The sequence below is a fragment of the Cariama cristata genome, unplaced genomic scaffold (assembly GCF_000690535.1).
Source record: "Cariama cristata isolate BGI_N322 unplaced genomic scaffold, ASM69053v1 scaffold14001, whole genome shotgun sequence".
NCBI classification, from domain to species: Eukaryota; Metazoa; Chordata; class Aves; order Cariamiformes; family Cariamidae; genus Cariama; species Cariama cristata.
In genome coordinates, this window is record NW_009601104.1 from 54,586 (window position 1) to 66,396 (window position 11,811).

Consider the following 11,811-nt stretch of genomic DNA (forward strand, 5'->3'; position numbering starts at 1 on the left):
TTGACGTTATTGAACAAAAGAAAAACAAATTATTTCCTCCTGATTAACATAAGTGATTCTCCTGACCCTACGATGGGGGTAGGTGTACATGGGGTACCTGACTACATGGCGAAACAATACTCAACGGTTTGGCTGGAGCACTCAGGAAGCCAAAACGAGCATTTCTAGAGAGGGAAGTGATAAAGAAAATGGCACTCCGTTCCAATGAGAAACACTCTCCACCACTTCAAGAGCCACATCTTAAAAAGCCTGATTTGGATTTTCTACAAATAAATTTGAATTCATATTAAGAGCATTGGGCGCAAGTAAGAACTGGGTGAATATGACTAAGGGATGTTTCAGGAATAAACCCACAGGAAACGGGGCTAAATTCCACAAAGATTTATAGGGAATCTAGGTGCTTTTAAGGCAGTAAATAAAGTGTTTATGACAGGGAAATAAATTTCCTATCATCTCTCCCAAAACAAAGTGTTCTGTTTTCACAGCATAAAATGAAAACTGCCACCTGTGATGGGTGCATGGAGTGCTTTGGAATGGAAACAGCTGACCAAAAAGGAGACGGCAGTATTTGGAGAAAATTGCTTTTGCATGAGTGCTACCTAGTAACCTAAAATATTGTTTCCATTTCTGCTGTCTACAAATCTGTGAGTGCAATAGTACCCTTTATTCTGACAACGATTCACCGCGTTACCCTCCAGACTCAACTTGCATCGGATTAAAATAGACTTTATAAAAATATGGCATGTAAGAAAAGAGGGATTTCAAAGGATAAATGATATCTGATTAAAATGCCTAACACGTAACAGGAGATACAGTGGGAGATCATTACGTGCAATCTTTTACTAGCCCTCACGTTTCTCTGACTTCAAGGACTAAAGCCAAACCAAGGCAAAACCAACACAAACAGACAAACAAAAAGACCAAAACACTTTTAAATAGTGCTACAGCTGTGAAACAAAGCAACCATAGACAGGAATTTGGAAGTGCACGCCAGGCCATTTTAATAGGCCATTTTCCTCCTCATTCCTATTCCACTCCACCCCACATGGCCCGGATTGAGGATGGCGAGCCGCAATTTGAATTTTCTGGTTGTTGTCAGTTTGTCTCACAACCTAAATGCTATTTAAATGCAGTTTGGGGTTTTCTAGGTCAATGAATCATACTGTAAGTGGACAGAGATGGAAAGTATTACAAATGATCAGAAATGTTGAAGTCTAGTAGTTGAAGGAGTTAACAGCAAGAGCAAAGCAAGCAATCGTATTCCCCTACAAAAATGATCCAAATTAAAAAAAAAAAACCACACCAACCCCAACAGATGAATTTAAAATGAGAGAATCAACAGTTAGCTTGCTGATGATCTAAACTCAGCAGTGAAGACTAAGAGCAGTGAGAAGATTCAAACACAGAGTGAAATCAACAAGCGCAACGGTAATTAGTCATTTGTTCCAAAGGATTAGTTTCTAAATTGTTAAGGCTGGGGTGACTTTTGAGAATTAGTAACATCTGTGCAGAAGTCTTGATCTACCTGCGAGGGAGAGAAGGGCAGGCTTTTGACAGGGGAGCGCTTAGGAGGAGTTGAGCTGTTGACGTCAGCTAGGACCAAGGTGCTACTGTGGCCACTGGCTAAGGGGCTGGAGTGCCCTCTCCTTTTGCGAAGAAGGACCCACGGAGCTGCGCTGCCCTGTGAGGCAGATAAGGACTTTGGTGAGCCAGGAGAGCCCTGACTCGGCATGATTTTGCTCAAGTTTGTGATGGGGTGTCCTTGAGGTCTACAAGCACTGGCCCCTCTTTGCTGAAGCTGCACGACTTTGCCTGAGGGAGCTTTGCTAGCCGAAGTGTCTGTGTCTTCAAAGAATTCAAAACTGCTGAGATCACCCCATGATGAAGGATCCTGAAACAACGTGGGAGGCACGGAGCTATAAGACAGTGTATAGTGCCACCTCATGAAAATACAGCGCTAGGATATGCCCGTAACCAACAACAACAAAGTCTTTCCCAGTTCAATTCAGCTTGACCTGTTTATTTGAGTAGTGACACTGTGAACACTTATTTGTGTTTTCAATATATACCTTGATCACATCAAACCATCTAACATCCTAGTAGTGTTGCTGACAACTAAGTCCCTAAAGAAGCAATGAGTCAAATGACATCCTTACTACCTACTTGTCCAGGGTTTTCTCCTTGCTAGGAAGACGGTGCCTTTCACTACCAAAAAATGTGCGCCTTGGGCTCTAAACCAAGACTGGTCTCTTCCTAACCTGCACATCTGCTCTGGACATGCTGAATGGGACATGATGCTGCATGAAGCAGCCACCTCTGGTGCTGAAGGAGGGTGCCACCACCAAACGTATCTCAACGTGCCACTTCTCTTACCCGTAGTATCCCAGAGACCACAATGAGAAAAGGCTCATGTCAATGTCAGTCAGCTAACTGGCGTTTATAACGCGTGTTTCCAGTTCTTCACATATGCCAGGGCAAGCTCCTTAAACTTTGAGAAGCAGCTATTGAAGCTACAACAAAAACTTCTAGAAAACGATGCAAACACATGAGCAGCCACACACAAACCCACGGCATGTGTCACTTCAAATATAAATTATCATTTCATTGTTTAAAATCTTTCACAGAGTCTCTGATTTTATTTCAAGGAGGCTTAGTATCGAGAGATCGTTTGAAGCTCCTGTTGTGCAGTTTGCTAAAAATCACACTCCTATACCAAGATGTAGCAGGAAAGGGAGACACCCACAAAAAGCATACGCATCCACACTCGAAGGCTTCATTTATGAGCAGTCGCGTTTTGTTATGTCAGAAGCTAAGCTTCAGAACTTGTAGCAATTAGAAGTTACTCGGAAAAAAACAGAAACACATTTAGGACGGTCCCAGTTCCTCTCCCCTTACTCCTTGACCACGCACGAATCCACCTGAGGCGGCAAGTCTACTTACGGAGTCTATTAACTGGAGTGTTTCTGCAAATTCTAAGAGATTCTTAACATTATCCAGGATGTTGCTCTGGTGAACAATCATGCACCGTGCAGGGGATGCACTTTCCTCAGGTAAGCAACCGTGATCCACCGGTGGAGATGGAGTACAGTGGTGATGCTCCCCCAAACAGGGAACAGGGGCATTGTCACCATTGGTCCTGGTACTGTCAGCAACCGTGGTGCTGTGCCAGCCGGGGTAGTTTGATGTGTGGTTCTGTGTCTAAAGGAAGAAGAAAAAAAAAAGAAAAGGGGGGGGGGAAGGCAGAAGGAACTTAGCAATGCAATTGCACAAGGTGTCAGATGCCACTGGAGGAAAGATAAAAGTAGTTGCATCATCATCTAAAAGCTTATGCCTATGAAACGATTGTCAAGATGTTTCCTTTCATCAGTGCAAGATCTCGTTTTAAGTAATATCAGCATTGTATTTGTTATCCCAAAGTTACCTCATAATTTACTTCCAGGATTATGAGCATATATCATTACTAACACATAATCGATTCACACTGTGTTACTCCAAAAGCTCGAAAAGTGTCTGCAAGTCATTTTCTGAGAGAAGCAAGAAACGGCAGGATTTCCCTACTGAGCGCTCAGCACTGTAGAAGGCTAAAGGGTTTAAGAGTTAGAGTTGCTTTTGTTTGCTTATCTCCTTTTCTTCTTCTATCCCTGTCTAATGCTACAGCTTACACCAATGCAATGAAGAGGCTGTCAAATCAACGTGGTTAGGAAAGCAGAAGAACAAATTAACAGAAGTTTCTTTCCAGTGTGATCATGCAACAGAAGAAATTGCAAAACATAACTAAAGTTAAAAAGTGGCCAAACTAACGTATCATGCATGCAGTTGTTTTACTATTAATTTAAATATTACCCAAAAAAAGAATCTGCTGGCTATCACCTATCTTCAAAAACGATTTGGGGATTCTCGGCTTTGGTGATGGTGTTAAGTAATTACATAAGGGTTTTCACACATTAACATCCAATGGCATATACATCAAAATGTGAGAATTCAGTAATAGCCAGCATTTGCTCCACACATGCAGTTATGAAGAATCTAACATTATTCAGAGAAGTAAAACAAACTGTCAAACATGCACCAAGTCTGAAGCTTACAAAGTGTATAAAACACAGCTGAAAGAAAGAATACAACAGAGAAGAAAAATCTAATGTACGGGCACTACATTTTCATCACATGAACCATTGCACACTTTCAGAAATGCAGCTTCCATTGATTTAAGATCTGTGGGATTTTTCGTTTTCATACAATCATCATGTTTCCAATATTACATCGCGTTACAGAGCCCAGCCCTGCTCCCACTTTGCAAAGTAAAATACCTGCAAATCGTTTGCTTTTTTTTTTCAATAAAAGAATTTACAAAGTAAATACAGATTATATATGTGCTATGTTTCATCCTTTTAAAACGGAAATACAGAGCCTTGATTAGTATCGAAGGCAGAGGGGGAGTAAAAAGTTAAAAAGACAAGCACTGGGGTAATGCTGCTATCCCTCCATCCAAGCACACAGTGACAATCTTACTGGTAATGCCTGCTGCCCTTTCAGTTCATTCTCAGTCGACATTAGTAGCAACTCTAATTCCTTTATTCGTTTTTCTTTCTCAGGGTCTTCATCATTATAGTGTCTCTGAAATTAAGAGTTAAGGGAAAAGAAAAGATAAAGGTCTGATAGGATGTAGCAACTAAAATGCTTATGGCTTGCCGTCCTGCGGTTATAATAGCCAAATTAGACCCAAAGGTGAAACAAACATCAATTGTGTTTTCCACTACCAAAGTCCCTGCTGAATTTCAGTATAGACATTTGAAATGGAGAAAGTGAAAGGTATCACACCAGATGTTAACTACTGCGTTTTAAATCCACTTCAGAAGAAACAATTATTAGCCATGTTAAAACTCCCCCACCTTCCCCATTTTCTCTCTTCACCACACTTATTACATTAAAATGTTTCCTTAATGTACTATGTCTGCATTTATCAAATGTTTAACAAATTGACTCTTGAAATGAGGTTCAAGTTATCTACCTGAATAGCTGCAGCAGCTGGCTGAGGAACATTGACAATATTTACATGCAGTGCTACTGGATATGGGATCTGACCAGGGACCTAGGCCAAAAAGCAAAAGACACTAAAAGTTATTATTTCTACCATATTGTCTGCCTGCATTGTGAATTTCTGTTAAACACACTTTGGTTTTAGGTACTTAAAATAGCAAAAACCCCAACAATGTTTGCAAGAAAAGTAAACAGTTTTTTTAGGAATATGACAGCGAGCACTACAGAGGAAGAAAGAAAATTCGTATATGAAATATCTACCTCTCCTGAATGAGAAAAGATGAATAATTTATAGATGCATTTGTAAGATTTTTCTAAATTGAAGTGAAAGTGCAAAAGATGCAATTTATTATCATCTAAAACTCTACAATGTAACTGTCTGAAGCAACCGCCTCTTTCATTATTAATCATTAATAGAAAAGGAATCAGATAAAAACAATACTTGTTTACTTGGTTCTAACAGGCAACCCACAAACAGAATATTACTGAAGAGAATGTGGGCGATTTTGACATAGAACACAGAATTAACCAGATTCAATTGATCTTCAAGAAATGTAACATTCACCACTATAAGACACAGTACTGGAAACATGTTCGCTGCTTAGAAGACGTTAAAAACGCTGACCGCAATTCCACCACCTGAATGCCAGCAATCAATTGGAAACACACATATTTTCGTCACTGAATGAAGTCAAAGTCAAACAAGTCAAAACATCAAACACATACAAGTCCACCAAGAGCAGGAGAAAAACCCTTCATGCTTCCTGAAATCAGGTATGGCTAAATTGCACCAACCTATTCAACAAAGCAAAAGATAAAAGGGGAAAAAACCAAACCAAACCAAAACACCAAACCAACACATTTTCAGGCACTTACGTTTTGTGGCTCCGAGATGTGGTAGTAGGGGTAGTCACTGCTCAGCGGGGGCTGCCCGGCTCCGGGCAGCTGTGCAGAAGGTGGGTTGTGAGCAAAGGCCATCAAGGGGTTGCTCTTCTGAAAGCCAGGGGCAGCTGAGGAGTGACAGGCTTTGGAGGACTCCTGCAGGTAGCCCTCCTGCTCAACCTTCCGGCGCATGGTGGAATTCCAGTGGTTCTTGATAGCATTATCAGTTCTGCAACACAGATACATACGTTTGAGGAGTTTTAAGAAGGAGCGTTTCCAGTTCAGACAGATTAATAGGCAGGAGGCTGCTGTTGGCATTTCTGTTTAAACCTTGAGCTGTTCTCTGACCTTCCTCCTGCCCCCACCTTCACAAATACTACTCTCAGCTCCTGAGGAAAGATACTCACTATAAAAGGGAGGGGAAAGGACAAACGGGCTGTGGTTGTTTATGTACTTTTAAAAGTAATCTCTAAGCCTTAGGTCCTCAAACTGCAAGAAATCAATAACTTCAGCTTCACCTCATCCCCATGAGGTGAGGTGACAGCAAAGGCTAACACTCCTTTGAGGCTACCCTAAAGGACTGCCAGCATCATCTTCCTAAGTCTTAATGTTACAGTGGAGTTGTATTGTATCTGATTGCTGGAAAGAAAGACTGAGGAGAGCAGCTGTGAAGACTGACTTCCAAGCAATTTTCCAATGGACCACTTAGACAATGGCAATATCAAGCTATACACAAAAATTCAGTAAACAAAGCTGCTGGGATTTTTCTTAGCTGCAGAAAACCTGAGATTCAAATTCTCACATACGTGAGTCAGAAAAAGCAAGTTTATCAAGTCTGTGAGACTTGAAGAGTATGCTTAGGAACAGCTCCTCTATTTGAAAAACATCACCACCGCATGGTATCGTTGAAAGGGGTATCTGTGATGTGTGGAAGCTAGAAAAAAACTTTCCAAGGGGTAATTCCTTTCTTGTTTTCTTCTAGAAGGTGAAAGCAGCCTAGGGAATGCCCGCTTAAAAGGCTATCATGATCTTAGGCATTATGGTTACATCTTGAAGATGTTTCATCAAATAGCAGGAATAAAAATGGGAAGGGAAACCTCTCCCTTGCTTACATTATTTGCTTGACTGCACTTTATGTTGAGTCACTTGTACTACAGAGTGAATAAGACACTGTATCTCTGGAATTATATGCAAGCCATGCATAAGCTTTCAATGAGACAAGTATTTCCAGGACCAGAGTTTGAGGAAGTCAGTGTCTCCTGTTTTAAACATGGATTTTCAACAGGACAAAATCATCTGGATGACTCAGGAGCAATTACAAATGTTGAAGCAGTCTTCTCTTATATCATTTTGAGTAAACAGCCTGGATTTCTTGTTGAAGGTATACCCTTAGCACTTGCAGAGCCTGATCCTTCCCTGTTAAATCAATTTATATTTGGACAGTTATTGCAAGCATAAATAAGATTGCACAGACATGTAGGAAACTGTTATGGTCTTGCTCTAGTTACTGGGGTTTTTTACCTATGGCAACACTAAAAGCATGTAAAAATAGTGTCCTGTTCCACGTACTGACCAAACAGCACGGTTCCCCATTGAAAAAAACGCACATCAATGTCACTGGCTTTCCAGATTTTGACTCCAAAATTTTTTGATTTATAAAGTGCAGCTTGAGGCAACTGACACAGACTGCTCAGACCTGCAGCTTTTTCCTTTTTTTCCTATTTGAGAGCTAAAGGTATATGTCATTACCGTCCAGGCAGCAACTTTGCAATTTCTGCCCATCTGTTTCCCAGCCTCTTGTGTGCCTGGTAAATAATTCTATCTTCCTCTTCTGTCCAGGAGGTTTTCTTCACTTCTGGATTCAAATGGTTGTGCCACCTCTCCCTGCACTGTTTTCCAATCCTTCCCTTCAAATGCTTAGCAATGACAGACCAGCGCTTTGGACCGTATTTCTGCACGAGTTCTATTACCTTCAAAGAAGGACATAAAAACTGCCTGTATTTAACGATGCATAAAGAATCAATGAAATTTTTCTGTGGTGGAGAGGTATTTTCAACAACATTCCTCAAAATCGTCATGGTAAAACTAAGACACAATTAAGGTTCCCCACTTCCCATCTATACTTTCATGCAAAAGAAAAAACTTGGTAATAGTTAAGACATTTCTAGACTTCTACATTACAGTGCTGTAAAGCAACACTAATTAATTTGCTTAGAAAACTTAGAAAACGCTACAGAAATACTAAGCATTGATACTGATAGGATCAGTCTGCCTCTGGTCATATTAGTGTCGAGACCACCAAAGTCCCTCGGAGTCTTGCCCCAACACATGAAATCTGCTGGTAAGGCATTAATCAGATGTAAAGGAAAACTGATTACCCTTTGATCCTCCTCTTTAGTCCACGGGCCTTTAATAAGTTCGGGGTTTAGTACCTTCTGCCATCGGTGCTGGCACTGAACGTCTGTCCGATTCTAGTGAAATGTAAAACATGTGAAGTCAATCATTCTTTAGACAGGATCAATGTAGAGTGATAGTGCTCTTATCTAGGTACGCTTGCTCCCGATGTATTTCACTGCCAACTACGACTACTAAACAGCATGGAGTGATACAGCAGGTCTGAGAAGAAGTGCTCAACTATCAGTTTGCTCACAAAACTAGGTAAGATTTCCATCATTTCTGCAGTGAGGACTGTATCACCAGAACTACACAAACTGACTCTTCACCATCTAAACAGCTGTCATGCTTTCACATGCAGTTTTTCTACAATAGCCAAAGTGTTCACAAAGTAATCATCCTCTAAACCATACTTACAATTCATCAAAGCTATTTCTTCTCTCTGCTGAGACATGTTGTTTCTGTGTTACACTGACCATCTACTCTGCAACACCCCACCACCCCCATCTTTGCTTGTTTGATTTTTTCCAACTCTTTCTGAGAAGTGAAAGGAAAATTAAAGGTAAGGGTTTCCACAGTATTCTAACTAAATTTCTGAGGTCTCGAGCTGTGGAGGTTTTATATCTCCCGCAAAAATGTAACTAAAAAGCAACCACTCCCCTTTCCCTTACTTGGAAACCTCTGATAAAGAGTTGTCACTACAACTGGAAAGAGAAACCAATATCCACTTACAGGAAGGAAATTGGCAATGACTTTCCAGTCTTCTGTGCCATTCTGCTCCACAAGCTTCTTCAGTTTCTCATCCTGAACCATTAACAAAACCAGACATAATTAATATCATAATTTCTTATAATGCAAATGAAATACATTTTTTTTAAAATTGTTTCCTTCTAGCTTCTGCCTCCTGAGTGTAAGGGGAGGTGATCTGTAGTCTTCTCATACTTTTAATTGCCTAAATCAGGAGATTTTTCTACTCCTGTGGATTTTGGTAGGCTCTTTACTGTGCTGCAGGAGAAAGACTGACCCTCTCCGTGTTGCTCTTTGACTCGCATTATACATTCCCATTTTACTGCTCAAAGCAATGTAACTGTTACTCTTGTACTGGATTTACAGGAGGGCATGGATGTTTAGATGCCAGCCATCAAAATAACAACGAAATTCAGTAACACTCAGGCACCCAGCTGTCTGGGGACAGCTTTAAGCTTTATATGTCTCGCAAGTAATGGGAGTTCCAGTAATTTGCTCATCGCCTATCTGTGTACAATGAATGCACAATAAAACTAATGGCTCCTTTTTGCTCCTGATCGCTGTGAGGGAGTTTTACGTCCTCGCAATAGCAAGAAATTTGGCCTGGTATTTTTTAATGATAAGGCCAGAAGTATAGACCCTAAAGACAAAAAGAAACCAATCTCATGTACTGGGAAAGATCGAGGTAGTGTAGAACAAGCGAGAACTGCCCCAAGAGGTAAGAGGAGAGGAGCAACCCTTCCCATCGCCAACCAGTGCCTCCCAGTATGCTCCCAGTTCATGTGAGAGGAAAGCGGTCACTGGGCTCCACAGCCATCCCTTCCTCCCAAGCCACACCACAACCACATCCACCTCTGTAAAAGCAGACAATGATTTCAAAACAGAAATGCTGTAAAAAAAAAAAAAAAAAAAAATGCCTGCAAGGGGTGACCTGCTACTGTTTATATATCAATATACATTGTTAGAGAGGAGAAAGTCAAAACATAAGAACTGTATTAATGTCTTTCACAATAAACTCAAACCAGTTAAATGACCACAGGATATCCACCTGGCAAACGAGTCTGATACCACAGTTTACCCAGAAAGTCAGCACAAGGGTATCATGACTAAAACATATTCTGACCTTCAAAAGCAAAATACATCTTGAATGCTCAGGTTTGGTACTGCTGGATTTCTTTCTTCCAGCTTTTAATTTATTTCCACTCAGAATCATAATGCTGCAATTAAAGTGCAAATTTCAAATGGCACAAAAGGACTGCAGCAGTTTCTGCCACAGTTGTTTGGTGCTGTGGGACACTGAACACACGTCAGCTCTTGCATAGCAACCGTTTTCAAACAAAAAGAGGCAGCAGTAACAATCAAGCATTGCTGCAGGTGACTTTGAATCTGTTTCTCCAACAGGGATTAAAGAGACTCACATACCTGTAACTCAGACCTTGGTGGACATAAAAAAATGGTGTTTATACATTTTATTTAAAAGATAAGAACGATCCTCAAAGTTAAATAAAACACTGAATGCAGCTAACGGGTCGAAAACGTTGTCCTCATTCACATGCATCGGACTGTCACTGAAGTTAGTCTGTAGATAAGCAACTCGGAGAAGAGCATGATTCATGCTCTCTCCATCTTTTCACATGGAGGAGATGAATGAACTCGGATTTACCTCTTCGCGGGTCCACCTGGTTTTTCCTAAGTGACGTTTTCCAGCCTTAGGAAGCAGACCATCATAATCGTGATCATACATCTCAACATCTTCTTCATCATCATCACTACTATATAAACTGCAGAAGGAAACAGAGCGAGACACAAGAGTGGAACATGAGGACTTGAGCTACTTAATTACAAAGCCCCCAAAACCCACTACAATCCTTACAAAGGTTACACAGATAAAAGTTTTAAAACTTGCACAACAAGATTTTGTTCTGCATTCTGTTGTTCTAGTATTCTGAACTGGTTCTGCTGTTTTTGGTATCCACAGATACAAGCAAAGGGCTGGCAACCTTCGTATTACTGTGCATGTTTAGACCTGCTCTTGCTGTTAGATCAGTGGTGAATTACACATTTGGCAAACTTTCAACCAATGAAGGTTTCAAATTAAAATACAATGTTTGGGACAATAAAGAGAACTAGAGGCTGTGTCCATTACACAAGCGCATGTTCAGAATCTTTAACTCGTGCCAAACATTCTGAAAAATACTAGTGGGTTTGTATGTTTAATAGAGCACATAGTTATATCGTTACCAAATAAAACAGACTGTGTAGAAATACAAAAAGTTAATCAATAATAACCTCGTTTGAGAATATGATTATGGACTCTACATGTGAGGGGAAAAGTTTCTATAGTTAAGTACAGCCAGTAAGTAGCAGCATTAACATGCAATAAGCTCTAACAAAAAATGTGCCTGCCATTTATGGGTCTGGACAGAGAAGGGCTGAGGACAAGTATATTTAACATCCTGCCACCAACAACGGAATGACTGAACCCTTTCATACCCTCCATTTCTCTAACTTAAGACTTTATTACCTCTATCCCATTTCTAAATACCTCATACTGTTTTTGAAATACCTGCTTCTCACCTAATTCATGACTAAGGGATTTCCCCAGAGGCTATCTATGGGTAAAAAGGACTCTATTCCTCTTTTCACAAACAGCACTTGCCTTACCCAGTTAACTACAACTAAACGAAAGCGTTTTGCAACAAGAACTGTCTTTCTGGTGGGCAGTGTTTTATTTCCAACTTGTAACACACG

At 40.5% G+C, this 11,811-nt stretch overlaps 1 protein-coding gene across 1 annotated transcript in view; it reads right to left on the minus strand.

Annotated features, from left to right (window-relative positions):
• MYB (v-myb avian myeloblastosis viral oncogene homolog) overlaps window positions 1–10,891 on the minus strand; it is a gene marked incomplete at its 5' end in the record, with an annotated part of 23,390 nt that extends 12,499 nt beyond the window's left edge. The window contains 8 exons of the mRNA XM_009710325.1: window positions 2,941–3,198; window positions 4,510–4,614; window positions 5,009–5,089; window positions 5,914–6,148; window positions 7,669–7,889; window positions 8,298–8,390; window positions 9,046–9,117; window positions 10,724–10,891. Of these exons, the coding sequence (XP_009708627.1) occupies window positions 2,941–3,198; window positions 4,510–4,614; window positions 5,009–5,089; window positions 5,914–6,148; window positions 7,669–7,889; window positions 8,298–8,390; window positions 9,046–9,117; window positions 10,724–10,891 (1,233 nt within the window). The remainder of the gene's footprint in view (window positions 1–2,940; window positions 3,199–4,509; window positions 4,615–5,008; window positions 5,090–5,913; window positions 6,149–7,668; window positions 7,890–8,297; window positions 8,391–9,045; window positions 9,118–10,723) is intronic.
• Window positions 10,892–11,811: the final 920 nt, after the last annotated feature.